The 24,903-nt window shown below is 35.6% G+C and overlaps 1 protein-coding gene across 4 annotated transcripts in view; it reads left to right on the forward strand.

The window, feature by feature from the left end:
- SMOC1 (SPARC related modular calcium binding 1) overlaps nucleotides 1-24,903 on the forward strand; it is a 194,337-nt gene that overhangs the window by 134,883 nt on the left and 34,551 nt on the right. For 3 of the 4 annotated variants that reach the window (XM_012548162.3, XM_023502436.2, XM_031952606.1), the window contains 2 exons: nucleotides 3,767-3,856; nucleotides 10,566-10,646. In XM_012548162.3, the coding sequence (XP_012403616.1) occupies nucleotides 3,767-3,856; nucleotides 10,566-10,646 (171 nt within the window). The remainder of the gene's footprint in view (nucleotides 1-3,766; nucleotides 3,857-10,565; nucleotides 10,647-24,903) is intronic. The other variant, XM_023502439.2, reaches the window with a different exon arrangement.

Consider the following 24,903-nt stretch of genomic DNA (forward strand, 5'->3'; position numbering starts at 1 on the left):
AGCTCCAACAGCTCATGATTTTATTAAGTCCAGGGTAGCAATTCCTTTCCTTGCATTCAGGCTTATGGACCTTTCACTGGCATTCTTCTGCATATCGATAGGTCAGTCTGTGGAACTCAAAAGTTTGCAGTTTCCTTATCCTTAGCGGCTTCTGGCTGCCATGATCTCTCTGGCTCTCTTTCCTCCTGAGAAAAACTACACTTCCCATCAGCACCCTGGACATATAAAGGTATACAGGATATATCAAAACTCTTAGTGAAGTTATAAGCTCCAACTACACTGACTTGTGGAATACCCTGTTTCAAAGGTGTCATTCACCTTAAATATTTTGTACGACATTACTCTCTGTTCAGTTGTAAATATTTGTTTTCTGTTTCCTAAAATATTATAGTATTTAGAACTGAAAAGAACTTTGTGGAGATCTAAGTCAGTCCTCTCCAACCTCACCATCCCTTTTATTTAATATTTGGGGAAACAAGTCCAGAGACACTTGTCAAAAGCCACATAATTAGTAAATAAAATGGTATTCTAATCCAGGTCTTGTGGTGTCCTATCCAATTGTCTTTCTGTAAAATGACAGGATCAAATATTTAAATCAGAAAGAGATTGTGTTGTACAATTCCCTTATTTTGCAGCTGACTAAACTGAGGCCCACACAAATTAAGTGTCTTGTAGAATAATGGTAGAGACAGAATTAGAACCAAGGTTCTTGGAAATTACAGATTTACTGTACATTCTACTTATATCTGTTGCTTCTTGAAACTTTCCTGTCTCTAACATTTCCTTTGTTACATGGGGGATAAATACAGACAAGGACAATAAACAGGCAGAGAGGCCGAGCGTACACAGGCATTTAGAATATGAGCTTCATATCCAGCAAGAGCAACCAACTGTATGCTGGAGCAGCCAAGAGGACTTGAGCGGTTTCTTGAATTGAATGGAAAAAGGTGTTAATAGAATCAGGGGAAACGATGCTATAAAAATGACATTGTGTGGCTCTGTGCTGTGTTTATTTTCCCTCAATGACTTCCAGATCAACCTTGGGCAGCTTAGGAGTCAAAAGATCTTTGTTTCAGGAGCCTGCCTAAAACATGCAAATACAGCTGGATTTCTTTCTTTCTTTCTTTCATTTTTTTACTGCTCTGGCATTTGACCCTACTCTCCTCCAACTTCCAATATCACCCCCTCTTCCTCCATTAACACATACACAGCCCAGGAGTCTGCATCTCACTGGTTACTACAGATAATTCTATATTCTTTTGAATCCTGCGAGTCAATTAGGAGTGATCATTTATATACATATATATATATATATATATATATACACACAAAGGATTTAGGTTTTTATTTTTATTAATATGATTGGCCTTCACAGAGATCAGCCTAGCAAGAATTAAATAACTGATTTTTTTTCTAGAAGGATAGATAGCCCTAAGCAATATGACTCCCCTCCTCTTATTTTGATTCAATGTTAAACCTGAGGTAGAGTCCTGTTTGCTCTAGGGATACCAATATCTGGAGAATCTGTTTCCTCCCTGTCTTGCTGTCTCCATTCCTTATGATTTTCCACTAAATCCTGTAGTGAGAGTATGACCACATTTTGTTTTTTCTTATCTGACTGGAGGCCACAACTCCAAGGCTGCTGTCACTCATCATTTTTTTCAAGGTTCTACCTTCCCCTACTGCTTTATCCTTTTCAGTGTACCATATCATCCTTTCCTGATTTCAGGGGCTGAGGTCAGAGATAGTTAGCTTTGCCATGGAGGTGCTAGACTCTCTGGGGGATGAATCATATATTGATTCCTCTTTTGGAGTTATAGAACCTGGTGTCCAAGGTCAATTTTCTTCTGTGCTATTCCTAACTCTTGAATTTATTCTGTATGCAAGAATTTCTAGTTTCAGCTCTAGTTAGATCAAAGGATTCGAGAGTCCCAATTGCTGACTTTTATTACTGATTAATTATTTCACTAGTATTCTAAACAATATGTTTAGTATTTATACTTTTATTTAGTATTAATAATTGGTATTATAGTATTACATTATACATATATAGATATAGATATATATACACACAATGAGATCTTATCAGTGCTTTCCTGGTACCCTCATGATAAGAAAAAAGCAATAGGAAAGATCTCCAGCAAGTTGGATATACCCCCAGTGATGAACTTTTGGGAGTCACACCAAATGGACAGGATGGGGAGGGAGGGAAAAAGCACGTATGAAGCACCTACCTACCTTATATCAGGCACTGCACTAAGTACTTTACAGATATCTCATTTGATAGCCATGGATGAATTGCAGTCTGTATCAACAACAGGACTTCTCAAATTAATGAGATCACAGAATCATTTGGCATTACATGAAAACAATTTTCTTTTTTTTATGAGATAGAGGAGATATATAATAACACAGATGTCTGGGATCATTGTATTATTGCCTATCTCTTTCCTCCAATCCTGATCACCTTCTGGCATTGTTGACACTTTAAACAAGGAGCTTCCTGTTGTATAGAGCAGAAATGTCAAACATCAACCAGTATGCAGCTCACCACTCTGCCAAGTGTTGTTGAAACAGATTAAAATGTAATTGAGAAATATTTAATTAAGATATAATAAAACATAGATAATGTTAAATTTTCAAATTAAGTTAATATGAAGACAGATCTTTATGTATGGATTATTGGCTCCTAGGTACCACTGCAATAAAGAAACAAAAATCTTTATTTCAAGAATGACAAAAATATTTGCTCCTACCTCTATGTTAAGAACGTAACACAAAATGAAATCTCTCTGTTTCTTTAACATTGTAGGCCATGATGAGATGGATTCTTTATATCAAAGTAAAAAATGCCTGTGTGATGCAATAAATAAGAGTGTTGTTCCTCAAATTAGGAACTCTTGAGTTCAAATCTGAGCTCAGACACTAACTGGGTGATATTGGGTAAGTTACTTCACCCTGTGTTTGCCTCAGTTTCCTCATTTGTAAAATGAGTTAGAGAAAGAAATGGAAAACTACTCTAGTATCATTGCCAAGAAAACTCTAAATGGGGTCAAGAAGAATTGGAGAATAGAGAAACAACTGAACAACAACAACAACAAAAATTCCCAGCCATAATTATTCTTATTCCAAGTCATAAGAATACTACAGGGGGCTTAGATGATGGCAAGATGAACTCTCTGTTTTCTAAAATTGGTGAGCACCAGAAATGGAAGCTACAGCCAAGGACTATGGGGACAGAATCATCAGAACCATTTTTAACCCCTTGTTTGTCCACAGCTATGAAAGCGCTGGGGCTGGTTTTATATTGGTAAGTGTCACAGGAAGGGTGGGGAAGACATGAAGGAAAGAGGTCTTTATCTTTTTGTTTACTATTCCTTGTCCTCTATGAGAGCAAGAAATAGATATTGCAGGGCACACTTAGGTCTGCCTAAGCCTTGTGTACCATGTCTACTAATCTTTCTAGTATCTAAAATGGGGAGAGATAAGAACTGGCAAAATAATTCTTTCCTGTGCCATATTTTACTTGGGAATTGAAGTCTCTCAAGAAATGAAGGCCCACTTCCCTTTATTTACCTCTTTACCCTTTGAAATAGCAAGTGTAGGATTTTGTTTTTTTATGGATGTCTTCCTCACTTTGCCCTTTTTTCTTCACCTATGTTTTCCCTCTTTATTGTCCTCATTCTGGACTTGGCCAGGCCATGTACAAACCCCAACCATTCAACTGTTCTGGAGAGTAGATAGTAATTTACCTCAATAATGGTAGTTTCTTTTCGTTTCTTTTTAACTCTCAATTCAGATGATGGGTCTAAGCCAACGCCCACGATGGAGACACAGTTGGTGTTTGATGGAGATGGTAAGAGCTGCTTTTTCTTTTCTTTTTACTTATCACCTTAGTTTCAGGGGGATCTTTCATTTTTGCAGAGTTAAGTATACATTTTCAAACTTTAAAAGAGTTAACTCTAAGAAGCAAGTAATCTATTCATCTGAGTTTTAGCCTTTATTTTTTTCTTTCTATGAGGTCCTATTCTATGCCTTCCTCTTCTGGATCTTGGTTAATCATAAAAATCATAAAAATGAGCATTATCATCTACTAAGGAAAAGGTGGCTCCTACTTGGCTGAAGTAATTTATCAACAAATTCCCTAACCTGCCTCCAATCTCTCCTATTCCATTTTTATCTTTCATTCTGCTATCAGTAGATAAGCATTCTTCCTCATGCTTCCTATAACTTTCATGTCAATCTTCATTGACTCTAGGCTAGTCTGAACTCTACCCTGTTATTCAAGGCTGTCTACAATCTGGCTCCAACCCCCTCCCTCAGACTTATCTCACATGCCTCTTTTTAATGTATTCATCCTCCAGTCACACTAGGATTCTTAGAATCCACCAAGCACATCTCTAGCAATGTTGTGCTCTGCCTTATGTCAGCTTGTTGAACCCTTTAAAATCTCCTAAGGTACCAGAGAGGTAAATTCTCAGCTTAAATGCTACCTTCTTTATGAAGCCTTACCTGATGTTTCTCTCTGATAGAGCCAGAAGCCATATTTTCTTCCAGTCAAGTTGTATGAAAGGTTGCTCCTACCTTTCTCATTCATTTATTCTATTCTATTTACATTATATTTTTGAGTATGTCTCATCTTTAATAGATTGTAAGCTATCTGTAAACTAGGATTGTGCCTCATTGAACCTTGTCTCTCTTCCAGAACCTAGCAGAGTATCTGAAATATAATGGGCAGTTAATGGAAGTTTAAATTTATTTAAGCACCTCTCAGGTAATATACTAGATTGATTACTGTAAGGGAACAAGGGGGAATAGAACATACAGTTCTTTGCCTCAAGAAACTAATAATGGCCTAATAACTGAAACAAGAAGTGAATGTACATTGAATGATTGTCTGAGATTTTTCTCTCTATTTGGCTAAAAGAGTTCACAGAAAGCAGCCTTGTTGGGACCATACTCCAAGCCTTTCCAGCATAATATGATGTACTGTAGCTTCTGCTCTGCTGGTACAGGCTCTGAGAACACAGAGAAAATGAGGTATTGGAATGGGATTTTTGCCATGGATATATAAACTCATCTTAATTTTTAAATTTTTTATATTTAATTTTTTTTTAAATCTCAGACAACAATCCTGGGAGATAGGTGTTATTTTATTATTCCCATTTTGCAGATGAGGAAAATGAGGTGAGGTTAAGTGACTTTTCCAGAGTCACACAGAATCTGAGGCCAGGCCTAAGGCCAGTGTATGAATTTAGACCTTCCTGACTCTAGGTCACCACTGTGTCACCTTGGCTGCCCTGAATTGTCTCATTTTCTGTGCCATTCTGTGCCCCAAAATCTGGGTTTCTTAACCATTCTTATGTCACTAGCTCCTTCTTGAAATAATATTTTAATGCACAAAATAAAATAATAGGATTTAAAAGGAAACCTATTTTATTGAAATATAGTTTCAAAAATATAATTTTTTTAAATTGTCCAGTTCCTAGGTTAAGAACCCCTGTTAAATTACACCTGAAGAAAAAAAGAAAGTAGTAGTCATAGTTCATGGAATGATAGCTCACAAACTCCTTAAGGGACAAATAAATGAACTGACTAAATTGCTTTTGTTGTGTGAACAAAGATAATAAATATTTTGTGGCATACTTGATAAACCTCAGATTGTCATGCTCACAACAAATACATACAAAAACATCATCAAGAATATACTATAACTTTTGCAGCAAAATCTATTGAAAAGGGAGAGGAGTTAGAGAAGTATAATGAAGAAACTTATAAACTCTTCCAAATTTAATTGATACATGCTTGATTATTTCAATGCAAAGGAGGCACAAAATTCAATAGGCAAAAACATGGAGAAAAACATGCCAAAAATGAGTTTTAAACTCTATAGAAGTTTTATACCTAATCCCCATGAACATTTCAAAAAGAAAGTCAAGATACACTGGACATCGTAAGCACTGAATAATTATCACCAAAAAAGTGAAATTTTTTTGTAACAGACAATAATTAATTTGTTAAGAAATGGGACTCATTTCAAATCAGCTGTCACTGTACAGGACAAATGGAAATCAATACCAATTAGAAGAATAACCATGAGAAGACATGAAGTGAAATAGAGACAGTTCTAACAATGTATTTAAACAAAGTTTGAATGAGGGGAAAAATGGGAATTCTTATGAAGTTTAACCTGAGGCCAATCAATTGTCACAATGAAGAGGACAGAAGAATCCAGAAACTACTTCAGTCAGTATACATTCAATCTCCCTGCCAAGTGGAGAAACATACTGCTAAAGAACAATTCCAATTTGGAATATGAATCTTTTTCAGATCTTTTAGAGGAGGATGGTACAAGATCATGAATATTCTCTCACAAAATAGAAAGATGCAAAGGAGGAAAAAACAATGTTACAAAAATATTAGCACAAGAATCAATTGAGCTAGATCATAAGAGCTCTTAAAGATGAAACTAAAGAGAGGATAACAAAAAAAAGGACTATCAAAATTTCTATAATTTTTCTGTCAAGGACTCTTAACATTATAATCCGAGATGTGATGCATGAAGAAGTAAATGTGTCACCAAAGAAAATAAATATGGAAAAGCAGCTTGAATTGGAGCCAGTATTCCTAGAAAAGGTCTAAACTGAAGGTAATTTAATTATGAAGTCATTGAGGGATTAAGTCTCAAGATACCTGAAAGAAGAGAGAATACCAAATACTTGGATCTTATTAACAAACAAGGTGATCAAGAAATTCCCATAACTTTGGACACATATACCTACTTTCCCATCCATACAAAAAAATTCTTTGAGAATAACTTACACATGCATGAATAGAACCTTTGGTAGAATATGAACAAATAGGTAAGCTTGTGAAAATTGGGTTCTAATGTGTGCTACATCATCATAGGCACACAATTGGCCAAAAAGTACAGAGAATACAAGGTCCATCTCTGTATGTGTGTGTGTGTGTTCCCTATTAACTATAAGAATAATTTTGATTTGATTTCCTTTGTATATATTAAAATCACAAGAGACTCCTTGACATTTTTAACAGAGAATTTTTTTACCTTATGAGTATCAATATAAACAAGAAATAAAACAAGATATCTACTTGCTAAAGTCTTTTTTTCCCCACACACATTGACTCATATTGATTGTGTGACTTTAGGAAAGTGATTTAACCCTCCAGTTCCCTAAACAGTTCTTAGTTCTAATTTGCTTTGGCAAAAGCAGTTCTTCACCAGTAATTCTCTATATCAAGTTCCATTCAAATAAAAGGGTCCGTTGTCTGCCCAAAGCTCAGATCAAACAAGGACACTTTAATAGTGTGACAACCTCCAGGTATTCCTGTTTACATATGATACTATGCTGTTTTGTTTCAAAGCCTTGAACATATAAATCACTAATTGCTAAATAAAATTGTTAAATAAAAAATAACAAAAAAAAAACTAAGTGGATTCAATAATACCTATCGTTCAGATTATGATATACAGTGGGGTGGACAGCTCATGAAGCTTGTCTATCAGTGTATAGAAATAGATAGAGCTAGCTAACCAACATTGTCAATTATAGATAGATAAACATATCAATAAGTAGATAGTCAATTTTGAACAAATAAATAGTGAATAGACAATGAAAGGGACTTAATTTGAAAAGAAAAGAATTATATTTGGGAAATAATTCAGTGATTTTAACTGGGAAATAAAAAGCCCATTAAAAAATCAGTACTCTTCTAGTGAGTTTGTACAGTTGCATATGGGATACTATAGTTTCTAAAAATTTCAATTTAAAGACTACCCAAAAGATAATGGAGAGGAGGATTTTAAAAGGCTTCAACAAAAAATTCTGCATAAAAAGAAGTCATAAAGGAAATCATCAGGAGGTATATGAGGAGAAGAAAAGGTGAAGAGAAAAAAAGAGACTAATAGCTCAAACATCCTATATGCATCAATGTCAAGATTTATTTTATTAAAAAACAGCACATCAAGTAGTTTCTCTTTGGGAATTTTTTGGGAGGACATAAACAATAGTTAGATGAAATAAAACAGTAAGATTTCATTTCAGTCTTCATCATTGAAGGCAATAGTCACCTTGCTGATAATCACAGATCCATCAAAGTAAAATGCAAATAAATACTAATTGAAGAGAAACTCTCTTACCCTCTCTATCATGGAGATAATAACTTTCTATTTCTTTTATAGCCATTTTTCTGTGATAATATCAGTCTATTGAGAAAAACCTTTCCTCTTACTGTACTATACAGGTCTGTCACAACTTGTTTTTATCAGACTCAGCTGTCAGCAATCACCTCTCCATTTGGACAAGAAATATAGGTAGTGCAGTAGATTTCCATGATGTCTGTAAGCCAGTGTTCTTTGCTTCTGTATAGAAAAGTGTAAAAATGGCTGATTCCCTTATGGCCACTGGGCAAGTGCCTGCCTGTCTGCTCCTAGGATTGTTCCACCCTGGTCAGCAGCTACTTACTTGGTTTTTCCTTGTGTACTCAAGTTATAATATTATATTTTGGTTTTTTGGAATAGCTATTCGTTTGACTATTATGCATTTGGCAGAGAAATGAGGCTGTGAGTCAAAATACCTGAGTTTTAATCTTTATTCTTTCCTTGCTTAATGTACAATGTTATTCAATGTCTTCCTCTTCTGGATCTTGGTTATTCTTGAAATAAAAATGAGCATTATAATCTACTTAAGGAAGAGGTGACTGGAATTGACTGGAATAATTAATCAGCAACCTCCCTAAACTGCCTCTAATCTCTCCCACTCCATTTTATCTTTCACATAGCTATTAGTAGGTAAGTATTCTTCCTCAAGCTTCCTGTAACTTCCATGGCAATCCTCATTGACTCTACTTTAGCTTAAACTCTTTATCCTCTTATTCAAGGCTGTCTACAATCAGGTTCCAACTCACCACCTCAGTCTTATCTCACATGCCTCTCTTTAGTATATTCATACGCCAATCACACTAGGATTCTTAGAATCCACCACTCACATCCCCAGGGACCTTGGCATCTGGCAAGGTTGTTCCCTTTGGGTTCAATGTCCTGCTCTGCCTAATGTCAGCTTGTGGAACCCTTAAAATCCTCTAAGCTTCAGCTCAAATGCTTTATCTGAATTGCCATTCCAATAATTTCTCAGAGCCAGAAGCCATCTTCTCTTCCAGAAGTTGTGTGGAAAGTTGCCTATATTTTTCTCATTTACTCATTCTTTTCCATATTCTATTTATATTATTTTTTTGTGCATGTCTCATTTCCCTTAATAGAGTGCATGCTACTTGTGTACTACGACTGTGCCTCACTGATCTTTGTTTCTCTACTAGTATCTAGCAGAGTATGTGAAATATCACAGGTAATTAAGAAAAGTTTAAATTTATTTAAGCACTCCTCGGGTAACACTATATTATTGCTTACCATATGGAACAAGGAGAAGTAGAGAATATAGTTCTTTGCCTCAAAGAACTAATGATAATAATAAATGAAACAAGAATTACATGTATAAAGTTAAATAACAGTATGAGATTTTTAAAACTAAAATAAAAATAGAAAAGAGAGAACTCTCATAAAATAGTTTAAAACTATATATGCCATCTTTAATCAGAAATGAGCTGATATTGATCAACCTGTTAGATTTGGTGTTTAGGGAAAACTGGATAGCAAAGCTGTTTGAGTTTGAGGTAAGGCTTGTCTGAGCCCAGCACCTTGAGAACTTCAAAGAGACCTGGTTCTTTGACAGTCTTAAATTTCCTGTAAATACCAATTGAGTTTGGGGGGACAACTCGGGAATTCAGATGACCTGTGGTTCTGGATGCCCCTGGAAAGGAATGGATTCCATACCTCTGAACTGTTCATTGAGAGACCCAAATTAGTAGAGGCCCTAGAACCAACCTTATTTTCCTAGATTCTTCAAGACAAAGGAATCGTTGAAGGCCAGTCTGGATCAGGCCTACCTTGAGATTTTGGTTGATTGGAAAGACGACAAGAGACAATTTATATGACTATTTCACTTTCTATTCCTTGTTGGTAAAGTCTCAACCATTCCCAGTTAAAGCGGTCTCTGTGGCTTGTTTGGAGCAAATTTTGTTGACTTATCCCCTTTAAATCTTCTCCCAAGGAAGCAGCTGAGAGGAAGTGGGCTTGGCCCAGCCTTCTTCAACTCCTGGAATAATATTTTTATTACTGGTCAGAATGACTTAGGGCCCCCAGCCTCTGACCACTGTGGACAGTCCCCACTGTACAGTGCAGATGTCTCCCCCTGGAATCACTAAAGGGTGGGGAGGGAGTTAAACTTATTATCCTGAATCAGATCTTTTGAGCTGATTTAGGGAAGAGAAAAAAGGCAGAAGAAAAAAGATGAGGGCAGGTTTAGAGGAGAGAGAGGTATCATCTCATAGATTTTAGGAGATACCCCAATCTTAGAATATGTAGCCAAGTCAGAATCAAGGAATGAAAGTTCAGAGTCTGACTGTTCAACTTCATGATTATGGGAATTTTATCCTCTTTGTTTAATTTTTAACCTTTTTCATTTCTTTCTTCTTCTTTTTTTTGAAAGAAATCACAGCCCCCACTCTGTGGATTAAGCACCTGGTAATCAAAGACTCGAAGCTAAACAACTCTAATGTAAGAAATTCAGGTAAATGATCCTTTGGGGAGAGTATTCTTTAGCCCATATTTTTTGCTACTAACTAGCTATGTGACCTGACCACCCTGATCCTCAGCTTCTTCATTATAAAATGAGCTTCTACAAGATGCCAAGCACATGTGAGATGGCCACTAAAGTCTATTCCAAATTGAACATTCTATGATATGTGTGGTTCAACTTCATGTTTTAATTTTGTTTACTTTCTAGGGCAGAATAGCCCAGAATCTGAAAGAAGCAAGACTATTCATAAAGATATCTACCAACTGACCCTTAAAATTCTTACTGGTTTAAGGCACAACTCACTCAGAACTGTTCACTGTCTTTGGATGCTGACAGTGGATATTCTTTATGATTAGTTCTTTTGGACCTTGTTTAACATTGATTGGATCTTCCATGATTATGAACTTGGTGAGATATATGTGAATCTTTGAAGATTAATAGGTTTTGGGGAAATCTCTGATGATTTTCCTTATTCTGAAAAGTAACATTGGATTAATATTCATAAATAGGCAATAGGATAGAAGAATAGTTTTCAAAATTTTTTTGCCTCAGGATCCTTCTAATATGCTGAAAAATATCGAGGACCCTAGAGAGCTTTTGTTCTTGACATATCTTTTATTATTAACATTGTACTATAATATATTAAATTATTATATAAAATTAAATTATTACAAATATCTAATATTGCTAAATTAAAAATTAAAACATCTCATGATGTTGAGAAAAATAGTGTCTACCTTGGGAATGCACTAAAAAGTCTCAAGGATCCCCAGGGATCCCTATGTCATACTAGGAAAACCACTGGGATAGATAAGAACTAGAAGTAAGATTTCATTGATATAGGGAATTTGAAGCAATTCCCTCTTCTAATTCAAGTCACCACCTTCTTAAACTTAGAATAAGGATTCTTATATACTTAGAATAAGTATATAAGGATAACATACTGATGTTATGGACTCCTCTGAAAGTCTGATAAAGTCTTCTCAAAATAATGATTTTAAATGCATAGGAAGAAAACTAATTATGTTGAAGTTTAGTTATCAAATTTTTTCTAGAGGTCATAGACTTCGGGTCTTAACCCAAAGAACTCTTAACCCAAAGAATTGCCTAGAACACTGAGAGATAAAGTGATTCTCACAGAAATGCACAGCATTTCAGTATGCATCAGAAGTGGAAATTTGAATCCCAAGTCGCCTACTATGTTCTGAGCCACAAAAAAAGACAAATAGTGGAGAACCATTTGAAGATTATCTTAAGGACCTCTGTTCTTGAGGAATTCACAGTCTAATGAGGGAAAAAAAACATCTAAACAATTTTGTACAAACTGTTTACAGGATAAATTGGAAATAATTAAAGGAAAGAAGTCACTAGAATTAAGGGGGACTGGGAAATCTGTAGAAGATAAAAAAAGGAAGCTAGGGAACTCAAGAATTGGAAATAAAAAGGGAAAGCTTTTCAGACTTGGGGGACAGCCAATGGAATAACATCTGGAAATGAAATGTCCCGTACAAGGAAGAGTAAGGAAGTCATTGTCACTGGATCATAGGGTATGGGGAGGTGAGTGGGATCTAAGAAGACTGGAAAGATGAAATGAGGGAAAGATATAAAAGGCTTTGTAAACCAACTTTATATTTTATATTTGATCCTGAAGGTAATAGGGAATTTACTGAGTCGAATGGTGACAGGTTCAGACTTGTGTTTTAGGAATATCACTTTGATAAGTATGATTTTTATGAAAGTTGATTAAGGACAGAGACTTCCCTAAGAAATATAAAATTTATATATACTTCTGAAATTCAAAAATACCAATGTGTACAAACAGTAGTGACTACAAATTAAGGAGACAAATAATTATGGTTTATGTGTATAGTTTATATTGATGATAGAGAGAGAGGGATTAGGGATGATGATGATGATAGTGATTCAGGCAGAATTATATTTCTTTTTTCATGGGAAAATTCAGGCTTTTATGACCTCAAAGCCAATTTGTTGGTGTGGGTTTCTATGTTACCTCTCATGGTGGTAAAATGTTAAGGGAGATTTATCTTGGGAATACCTAGAAGTAACCTCTGGAGATTGTTACTTTATCATTAATGCTGGACAGGGCCAGATGGCTCTGAAGGAGAAAATAAGGCTTGTGATCTCACTTAAATACAATTCACTTGCATGTCATGGAATCACCTCCCTGATGTCATGGGGTTTTTTTGAGACTTAAGAACAAACAACAACAGGAATTCTGGAAATGCCTTTATTCCAGGGACTAGGTAATTGGATCCCTTCCATCTCAAGCTAAACCAAGGAGCATTTAATAAGGTTCTGACACAGTATGTATGACCACTTCGCTGGGAATACAAAAAAAAAAACCCTCAAAAACATCCCTGTCCTCAAGATTTTGTATTTTGCAAGAGGATAGGAATTGGGAAAATAGTACATGTCAACAGATAAGTTTACATGGGAGGAAACGGGAGAGCACTAATAACTAAGGAGATCATCACAGACTTTCTATAGGAAGTTCTGCATAAGCTGAGCTAGGAATTCTAAGGAGGGAGTGTATCCCAGGCAGCTAGGTAGTACGGTGGATAAATCATTGGCTCTGGAGTCAAGAATTGAGTTCCAATCCAGCCTCAAATACATATTAGCTTGTGATCCTGGGCAAATCACTTAATGCTATTTGCCTCAGTTTTCTCATCTATAAACTGAAATGGCAAACCACTCCAGTATCTTTGCCATAAAAAAAAAAACCCAAATGGGGTCACAAAGAGTCAGAAACGAATAACAACCTATTTCAGGAAAGAAGAAAAGTCTGAGCAAAAACAAAAAAAAAGGGGGGGGGGGGGGAAGTGTTGCTCACTTTGGCCAGGATGTAGAATGTTAGCAAAAACAGTAAAATGCAATAATCTCAGAAGACTCAATTGTAACCAGATTGTGAAATGCCTTAAATGCCAAAGAGGAGTTTGTATTTTGTCACAAAGGCCCTTATAGGTTCTTGAGCAAAAGAGCAGGATGGGCAGCCTTATTCTTTCCCGAATAGTATGGCAATTATTTCTCCCTTATCTCTTTTTTTCAAGAGAGATGCCAAGATTCCTTTTTAGAAGGAGCTGAACTCTTACTGTTGGCTCTCATATCCTTTTGCATTGCTTCAGTTGACCAAAGGTTGTTTCAGTAAGAAGTATAAATGAGGTCATTATGTTTATTGTTTGGGGATGTGGCAGCTTTAGGGGAGGACTGAAATGGTGATTCCCCCAAAAGAATTGAAACCAGCACTAATTTTCAAGGGTGGGTGTTCTGGGAATTTGCCAGTAAAAATTATTTTCTTCTCCCTGACTTCTGCCTGGAAAACACTAACTTTACATTCCTTCTCCTTAAGGAATTCCTTCTTTCTCTCTCTCCTTTTTTTTTCTCTTGAAGGCTAACTAGTTCATATGTCACTGCTTTAAAACAATAACAATTCCATAAATATGTATTAAGCCTATATTATTTGCAAACTTAGTCCCCACTGTTGAGGGCAAAAAAAACAGACGTGAAATAGACCCTGCCCACAATGAGTTTATACTCTCATTGGATAAAGGGAAGATAGCCAAAGTGTTTAAGGAGTACAGTAGTACTTGGAGTCAAGAAGACCTGAGTTCATGGTAGCTGTAGGACCCAAGGAAAGAAACAACTTCTGTTTGCCTCATTTACTATGTGCTGGGCAGTATACTAAATGTTTTTAAATTATCTCATTTGCTCTTCACAACAACCAGCTCCTGGAGTTGTTGTGAGGATCAAATGAGATAATTTTAAAACACTTAGTACAGTATTCAGCACATAGTAAATGCTATATGTGTTAGGTATTATTTAATTAGGAAAAATGAGGAGAGAATAAGTAGGAGAAGTATATCCCTATTGAACAAATTTTGTGTATTTTGGAGTACCATAGAATTATAAATTTGAATCCTGAAGAGACCTCAGAAACCATGAAATCTGACTCTATTTTAAAGAAGAGGTAACTGAGGCACAAAATGTTTAAACGACTTGCCCAGTGTCATACAACCTGAATGTGGATCTTTCTGACCCTAAGTGCAATGCTCTGTGCACTAACCCAGTAGTTTTTCTCCAGATTAAGTGAAATGTCCCTAAGTGACTGAGGCAAGATTCAAATTCAGGTTTCCCTTTCTCTTAGTACAGCACTCTTTCCAACTGCCTCAGGACTGATCCTCAAAGAAGAAAAATTCTGAAAAGTGAAGAAAAGATGGTATATTCCTGGTATGAGGAAGGGATTTTGAAATTGCACAGAAATGAGTGCAGATATCAGCCAGCTGTCCGAAATGTAAAGAATGTGAAGGAAAGATAGATAAATCAAGTCTGGAGAGGTAATGTGGAGACAGAAGGCCTTGATTACCAGGTGCAGGAGTTTATATTTTATTTTAGACTAAAGGAGAGAGGGGACCCTTAACGGCTTTTGATTATGCTAAGTTACGGATACAACTTTAGGAAAATTATTTGGAGAGTTGTATGAGTGATGAATTATAGAGGGGAGAGATGAACAGGTGAAATTAAGAGGCTTTTATAATAGTTCAGGTAAAGGCCCTATAAGTAAAGAGAAGGAAACAAAAGATGTCATGGGGCAGTATTGCTACAACATAATGGCCAGTTAAATGTGGGGGTGGAGGTGGGAGGGAGGATAAAATATGAAAGATGACTTAGATTTTGAAAATGGATTATGGGGAGGATGTTGGTATCTTCAGTAGAAATAGGTCGTTTCTATTACCTATGAGAACAGGAGGAGATGATGAATTTGGTGGTGGACTTGTTGAGTTTGAATTGCTAATGGAAAGCGATGTGAATGAATTTCAGGGAATAATATGGTACTAGAATTAAGAAAGAGTCAGATACATAAATTTGATGATGATAATAAAACCCTTTAGAATAGATGAGACTTCCATGACAAATAATTGGATGGATACCCACATTTAATAGTATGGAAGACTTCATGATGACTCAGAAAAGAAGACTGTGGAAAAAATGACCAGCTAGGTAAGTGGGGAACTAACACAGAGTAATACCAAAATAGAAAAGCGAAGGGGAGAATATCAACAAGAAATATTAAAGGCCATAGAAAGGTCAAGTAGCATGAAGACAGTAAAAAAAAAAAATTGTAAACTTTTTGAAGGACAGAGCCAGTCAGTTTTAAATTTCTTATTCCTAGCATCTTGTACACAATGGGCATTTAAATATTTATTGAAGTCAGTCTCATTTAAGAGACTGTGTCCTCTTCTAAATATAAAATGCTTCCTAGTTTTATCCAAGTAAACCAATGCCCTGAAAAAAGAAAACTACCAAAAAAAAAAACTTATGATTCTTTGGCTTTTCTGTTATTTGACCCGTATGCTCAGAAGTAGCCTGCAAAGTTTGATGGGAACCTGGAGTTTTAACTTCCATTATGACGCCAAGGGTGATGTCAATGATACTCTCTTAGGGTATGAGAGAGAAGCCACTTAGTGAAGTAGGTAGAACTTGATACTGATTGTGTCTTGTTCAGTCAGGTATCTGGCAAAAATGTGTTTTGTTTTATTTTGGTTTTAGTGAAGATTTGATTGTAGAAATCCTTTCAGCTCTTGGGTATTTCTAATCCTTCCACCCTGGGAAGCTCCAGTGGGAACAAGAGGAGTTACCTGTTGGTGATAACCTCTGAGTGTGATCTTCCTGGGGTGATTTCTCTCTTCCCTTTACAAGAGACTGAAGGAACATCCCAGTTTCATTTTCTTCAAACATCTTTTTTTCCACGCTCAGACTGTATAATTCTATTTTTTTTTCTTGTTGGATTGGGAATTGTTGGTATTGGAAATGCTCTGCAAAGTGGCTAGAGGTTTTGGAAGCCATGACACATCTTCAGACAGACTCAGCCTGCCATCCCTCACCCCAAACCCTCCCTGCCCACACTGACACACTTTTCTGCCAGGTATCTTGGTCTTTCAAATCCTTAAGCCTTTGTCATATTCTCCCATAGTCTGTGTCATCCTTTAGATGTTGGACTGATTTTTTTCCCTTTAAAAAAAGTCTTCCTTTTTCTCCCTCTTTTTCTATGGGAAACAGCTTGGTGCAATGGTAAGAATTGAATTTTGCCTCTGCCATTTAGTTAATTTCTCTGGACCTCAGTTTCTCTATGTGTAAAATAGGAGGATTATAATAGATTATCTTGTGGTTTTTTTATAGCTCTAGATCAGGTTTCTATGAACTATATAACCTTTTCCCTCAATTTGACTGGAAAATTTCTTTGATTTTTTTTAAACAATATGAATGCATGCAAGTAAGAATGCTTTAGAACCTGGGAGTTTGCTTCTCTCAGAGCTAAGTTTAGCCTAGATCTCTGTTCTCTTGCATTTAATCTTTTGGGTTTTTGAAGAGTTTAGCATTATTTACAAATTTCCTTAGCCTTGTTTTGCAGAAGAAGAAAGTGGGTTAGTGGCTGCCTTAGAATCACATCAGTTAACACAATAATCTTAATAGCAAAACCTAGATTAGAACTCATGTTCTTATTTTTGTAGTTCTCTAGAATTCCCTCTACTCTTGTACTTTTATTCACCCTTTCCAAACCCTGTTGTCTGGTAAATCCCTATAATCTTTCAGTGTCCTTCTTTTCCTTCTATATATCCTAAATGGCAGTGTTTCTCTCCATTTGTCTTTGAGATTGGCTTCACAAGTGAAGACATGTTCATATAAATCTTCCTCTATCTACTAAATACAATATGAGTATATAATGCCCTAAAGGGTTACTATGGAGAAAGATAACAAGGTGTAATAGATATAATTCCTGTCTTGGAGTCAAGATCTGTGTTTGAATCCTGACTATGACATTAACTAAATATAACCTTTCTGAACATTGGTTTTCTCTTCAGTAAAATAAAATTGGCAAAAACTCTCTCATTCCATTATTGTTGGGGTCAGATGAGAAAATATATGTAAAATATGTTTGAATTTTAAAGCATTTATATCATATCACATCATATTATGTCATAATGATAATATAACATCATTATATTATGTCAGTTATTATTCTGTTCTCATTCCTACCTAGACTTTTCCTTTGAATTCTTAAAAGGCTTTGATAAGGTTGTTTGGCTTTCATCTATTCTGCTTGAACCATTTCTTCATTTTCCCCTACCTTTTGGTTTGATGTACACCTGCCTCGGCTTTCCAGGAGATCTCATCTTTTTAGATGGTGATGCCATAAAGTAATATTTTGTAGTATAAATAGAGAGAAAGAAGAATAGAGATAATAAGGAAAGGTCATAGAGGAGCAGAAATGCCAGTACAGGCCATTCATTCAATGAATCCTCCCTTTATTGGGTAAAATACACTATTGAGCACAAAAATGTCTGGAACTAGACTCTATGGGCTGAATCAAAAATGATCCTGACTTCTTTCTTTGCCTAATTGGTTCTCATTGTCCCTTGGTCTTCATGTACAGAAGGAGTCCTAAACTTCTCATGCCTTCCCTTACAGATATTGTAGTTTCTAAAAATTATTAACATCATTCTTCTCCTTAAGTTGCTTGCCACTTGTTTATAGACAGACCAGTGCTTACTTTTATCTAGGTCTGTATGTGTCAATGGTTACATAAATTTTTTAGCATAAACACACTGGGATTTAGGATGCTCTTTATATAATCTCTGACTTGATGCCATCAGATCTTCAAGGTTATAAGCCTATTTTTCCTTCTGACAGAGAATCTATTGTCTTTAGGTTTTGATGGCTCAAAGGCTGCTGAGTCTAACCCTTGTGCTCTCTCACCCCCTAAACTCCGTTGGTCTGCATTGACTGCTTGCAGGAAAACCACAGAGTGATGTAATAAGTTGAGGTCTGGAAAAATAAACAGCTCTCAGGGAAACCAGTGGTAGTCACCATAAGCAAATACCCCACAGCCACCTGGAGACTTGCACATGACGTGATTGGAAGGAAGAATGAGTAATCCATGAACGTTAGCAGCTGAGGACCAGTCGGGTGCATGTACTTTAAAAAAAATGTTTATTTCTGGATTGCTGCTGGCCTTCCCTATGCAGGTGACTTGATTTAGTTATAGTCAACAATGGTTAGAGGGAGAATGGCAAGAAGAAACATGGCACAAGGGTGTGAAAAATAATTCAGAAGCCAACCTAGTTATAACTTTTCTTCACTACTACTAAACCCATTTTGCTCTCTCAAGTTTTCCCTCTGCATAATAGAATGGTAAACAAGGCTGGAGGCACCAATGTGGTTATTCCCTTCATTCCATTTTTACTCTGTTTTAAAATTAGGCTTCCCATTTGATTTTGCTAACTCTTTTCCCTGAGTGCATCTATGGATGGATGGTGAGATGGGCTGGTGAAAGTCACATGTTTCATTCTTATTAACTTATTGCCCTAAGGGAAAAAATTTTTGAGTTTTGAAGGTTAATTTATTAATTTGTACAGAATTATTCTCAGGAAAAAAGTGAACTACAAAATCCATTGTGTTTCCTTGTGGACTGATCTGAAAAACAAATTTACTTCCTCAGTTTTCTTTAGCTGTTCTGCTCCTGAGTTCTGTTTTATTCTTACATCATCATTAAACAACACGTAAAATACATTATAGGAGGATAGGCCATAAATCCTAAATTTATATGTATAAATTGCTCCTTTTATATATCTTAATCTGCTTAGGAAATAAGATGGGGCAGTATAAAATTTAAAATACAAATAAGATATAGTCTCTGCCCTCACAGACCTTAGCATTCTAAGAGGGGACCTTTAAGACCAGCCTTAGTTTCTAAAACATAAAACAAGCATAATAATATCTGTAGCATCTCCCTTATTCCATTGTTGTAAAGGTCAAATGAGATAATGTAGATAAAACACTTTTTAGACTTTGTTGCTCCATATCAATGTCAAATTAAATCAAAGCTAAAAACAAGAAATTTGGGCAACTAACCAAAATATGGGGGGTGAGAGAGAGAGTGAGGAGTTTAGAATGATAACAATGAATGTTATTGAGCATGGATGACTGGGAGGGTGATGGTGCCATCAACAGTAATAGGGAAGTTCAAACTTCCTTATTAGGGGAGTTAGAAGAGAGAGTTGTGGGATGATAACAATTAAATTCTGACTTCTCCTTCAAGGTCTTGCATTATTGCCAACTGGTGTCAAAGAAATGTGATTTTGTCAGTGGGGAATCTTTTACTTGCCTTAGGATCCAAGGAGATAAGTAAATTGTTCATGGTAACACAATCAGCCAAGAGTCAGGATATGAACCTAGTTAATTCTTCTTACTCCAAATTTAATACTATCTATCATTAAGAATACAGTTGTCCCTTATACAGCACCCCACAATCCACATAAAATGTTTTGGTTCTCCTTTCACACCAGAGGAAAAGTCTGGGTTTTTTCTTTTTCTTTTATGGGATGTTTACAGTACCTTATTGTAAATTTTGGAATAAGTATTTGGTTAAAGGCTCTGTGTCGTCTGCTAGCCCAATTGAAGCTTCTGCAAAACTCCCACAAAATTCCCATTTAATTTCTTGTGCCAACCCAAAATATATGGAATCCATGATGGGAAAATTTGAAATGTGCAAGGGATAACTGTAATCTTCTCTATTCCTCCAATTTTTCTCAAAATTCATATAAGCTTTTGGTAAGACTGCTTGGCTTGGCTTTTGTCGTTGTTCCTAAACTGTTGGATTTTAAATTTTATTTTTCTCTCTCCTAAGTTAATTAATGAAGAGAGAAAGAGAACTGGTTTGGGGGGAAAGATGACTTCAGTTTGAAGGTATTAAGGTTAAAATTCTACAGTGACAATTATGTGGCAATATCCAGGGGAGCAATGGAAATGAGAGATTGGAACATAGGAAGGTAGAATTGGGAGTTCTCCATCTAGAGTAGGGTGGTCATTTTCTTCTTCCTAAAGAAGTTAATTTATATAATGGTTCTTCCATTCTCAATCTTCCGTCCCAACTTCATTTTACAGGGACCAAAATTTCTACATTCCTGTTCTAAGACTGAGTTCACTAAAACACACTATGAAAAAAAGGTAGAAGAGAAAGGATGATTATGAGTACCTTGAACTGAAATTACAATTCAGATGTTACTCAATGACTTTCCTAAGAATATGAAGCCAGCACACTAACAAGAGATAATTTTCCATAAAATTGGAGAATAAAAGAATAAAAGAAAAAAATCTGAATCATAGAGCACTATTTTTCCTATCTATTCCTAGCCAAAAAAGGTCAGATTTACCTCTCTCTCCCTTTTCCCTCTTCCCAAATCATTTATCATATAACTGGTTAGTATACACTTAGTTGTCTTTTGGGTAGTGCATATGTTTCATTGGGGTTATTCCTACAGCTATTGGTAGCTTCTTACATCTCTTAGTCTATGATATTTCCCTTCCTTTCTCCCCTCCTTATTCCCTCATTCCTCCCTCATTCATTTATCCCCTTTGATAAGTATCTACTTTCCTACTAGTTTTTTGCTGCTACAAATAATGCTTTTGTAAGTATCTCCACATTTGTGGGCACTTTCCTTTTGCCTTTGTCCTCTAAGAACATTTTTGCATCTTTGTTTTGACATAGAACATTGAAGCTATGATCCAGTTGGTTCACTCCCAAGCCTGACCCCAAATGACTTTCAGCTGTTTGGATTTTGAAATTTGGAGATAAGAAGCCTGCCGAGTAGGAGCCAGAGAGACAGATAAGATAGGAGCAGGTGAAAGACAGCTTAGGGACAGAAAAATTCTTCTAGCTAAAAGATATTGACGCCACTGAAGCTAGTTAATCCCACCTGTTAAAATGTGTGATGTACTTAAGTAGGAAAAGTAACGCAATATACCAGTCAGGTGGAAGCCATAGGTGCTTAAAAAACATGTTTGGCTAAAAAAAAATAAATGGGATCCCTCTCGTTATTTCATGAAAAGGAAAAGGAAGGGAGAAAAGTCATGATGATAATGGTTTAGCTTAACCCAGGAGTAGAAAGTTACAGAAAATATTGAAAAGATCTTCCAGAACTTGGAATAGGTGATGTCACTATGAGAAGGAACCTAAACTGTACTACTAACAATGATGAAATCTTGGGCAAAGAGACTGAAGTCCCTAGAGACAAAAATGTTGTTTTCTTACATGTTGAAGGCAAGAGATATACAAAAATAAAACTAGTTTGGGAAGTGAATAACTAGGCTAGATGCCATGGAAACTAGCTATAATATAGGAAAATGAACATTGGTAAATGCTTTCAGAAATCCATGGCAGAATCCAAGGAAGGAAGCCAATAACAAAGTCCATACCTTCAGATATCTACACACAAATGAATTAACAGTCCTAATTACAAAGAATCTTTGGGTACCTGAATATCACTGAGACTTTGGATGAGTCCTCACAAATGGAATATAGATCTGCTGAAAAGATATGCTCACATACAAACAAGAGTGGGTAAATTAAGTTGAGAGTATTTAAGTGACTATCAGGAGTATATAAGATGTGACATAGAGTAGAAAGTTGGTCTTAAATCCATGAAGATCCGTGTTCAAGTATTGCCTCTGTTATATACTGAATGTATGATCCTGGACAAGTTGATTAATTTCTAAGTGCTTTAGACAAGTTTTAAGAAAGATGATGATGTGCATCAGTAGAGGGCATTCTTTACCTGGAAATTAAATCATAGTGCTAGTCCCTAATCCTATCAATAGAAATAGAACTAATATTGTTCATCAAATATGTTACAGGCCTCCTGAGAGGAAATGATGAGTATTTTATAAAATAAATCTCAAGATTTGCATACAGGCAAAATATAATAGTGATAAAAGAATGATTAAATTCTATGTGATTAAACAGATTGTGCTGGAATTTTTTCTCTCCCTTTTTCTTGCTCCCCACAGTGGAGCTGCTAATAACTTCTTGACTTTCCTTAATGATGATTTCATTTTCAAAAGGTCCAATGTGGGAAAATTATATTTTGGATTTGATTCTCATCAACAAGAAGCTGGATATTGGAGTGGGAATTATAAGGAACCCTAAAGGCAGATGAACACTTTATTTTAGAATTTGGGATCTATAAGAAGAGAAAATCTGGGCATTGTCTAACATGTAGATTTTTGAAGATGAGATTTCACATAGTTGAGAGAGAAGATATAGGATCCCATAAATTAAAATTCTATAGGGAAAGTCAAGGAAGGATATTAAAAGCTCTCAAGAATGAAATTCTGAAGGCACAAAGACAGAACTTCCAAAGAAGACAAAAAGGTATCGTCTAAAGGGTTTTGCATAGAGAAGTTATCAACCAAAATAGATTTTAAAAGATCCACATAGGGACGACTAGGAAGCACAATGGATAGGGCCCTGGATTTGGAATCAGGAAGACTCATCTTTATTAGTTCAAATCCAGCTTTAGACATTTACAAGATGTGTAATTCTGGGCAAGTCAGTTAACCCTGTTTGTTTCCATTTCTCGTCTGTAAAATGGACTAGAGAAATGGCAAACCACTCAAGTGCCCTTGTCAAGAAAATCCTAAATGGGGTCATAAGGAATCAGACCCAACAAAAAGGACTCATCAGCAATGACAACAGCAACAAAAACAACAGATTCACTGAAGACAGAAGAAGTAGCAAATAACAGTTGATGAATAAAAAAGCATAATATAATCCTTTAAAGAATATTGTCAGATATGCTCTTATTGTTACTTGTCCTTCATTTTAGAAGACAATCATGATAGTTAAAGCACATAAAGAACTAAGACTAGTTGATTTTTCTTGTGCAACTTGACAAATGTGGAAATAAGTTTGGGAGAATTTAACTGTATCAGATTACTTGCTGTCTTGGGAGGTGGGGGAGGGTAGAGAGGAAGAAGCATTTGGAATGCAGAATCTTGAAGAAATTGGGTGTTGAAGACTGTCTTTACAAGTGTTTGAAAAATACAATACTATTTGAAAATTTTTTTTAAAAAATTAAAGATAAGACAATTAATAAAAATAAAGAGCTGAAACTGGTGAGGAAAGCTAAGCAACAAATAATTTTTTTAAAAAGAAAGAAAATCAAAGAAAAGAGGACTATTGCTCAGGGAGGCTGAATAATCATTACAAACAATGGAAAGAGGGCAGAACTATTAACTCTCAAGTTAACTTTTAATTTGCTTCAGTTTTCTCTGCCAAGGAGAATGATCTTTGAAAAAGACAGAACAAAAAAAATGGCCAATAGAGTAGTATTGCTAACCAAGAAAAGTAGTGAGAAAGTATCTGCCTGCCTTAATGTATTAAAGTTACCTAGCCCTGAGGAATTAGGCAATTATTGAATGACTGGAAAAGGTCCTGAGGCACTGTGCATGATCTTTGAAAGACTGTGAAAAATTGATGAGGTAATACAGGACTGGAGAAAGATGCAAGTCCTGATTTTTTTAAGGTAGAAGAAATAGGGGAGCGAATGGAGTTTGCAAATTTTAGGTCAGTGAGATTATGATTCCTGGAAAAAAATTATAGAATGTATTATTTAAATTTTGGTCAGTGAACAAATATAATAGAAAAGAAAACTGCTACATACTAGTTTGACTTCAGCAAGAACAGATTTTCTTTTTTTAACAGGAGTATTATATTCAAATCAGTGGAATGCTGTAGACATAACTTATCTAGATTTTGGTATAATATTCAACAGTCATTCTTACTATTCATTTAGAAAGGATAGATAGATATGGACTAAATGATAGGTGGATTTGGAACTTGATTAATCAATGAATACAGTATTTATTATTTATATAAAGCCCTATACTAAGCAGTAGAGGTACTAATAGAAAAAAATCTTTGCTTTCAAATATTTTCCATTCTAATGACACAGATAACATATGAAATTAGATGGAAATGTCCCATTATCCTGAGGATACAATGGCAAAGAAAATGAGGACTTCTTCTTTATAGACATTTCTGCTAATAAAATTATATTCATGTCTGATGTCATCATTCGAAAGTAATAAGAAGTTTGGAATAAGATCTTTCTTTTCTGGGTCTTTAATAATTACTGCTTTAGCACTTGCAGGAGTAGTTGCCAGACTGCATCTCCTCAGGAGTTGCTTTTTAGGATAATGACTGAGATACTCATCTATAAATATTGCTCTTCCAAAGGCTTTGAGTTCTCAGTAATCTCCTCCCAGGTTTAATGGCAGTCATGGTGATTATGCTTTGACCTTCCTAGAATACAGTACTTCTCATCTCCTTCAATGTTCCTTGCCTTTCTGGTAGGTAGGTATAAATGACAGTCAATGGGAATTAATAGGTCCC

Source organism: Sarcophilus harrisii, chromosome 2 (assembly GCF_902635505.1).
Source record: "Sarcophilus harrisii chromosome 2, mSarHar1.11, whole genome shotgun sequence".
NCBI lineage: Eukaryota > Metazoa > Chordata > Mammalia > Dasyuromorphia > Dasyuridae > Sarcophilus > Sarcophilus harrisii.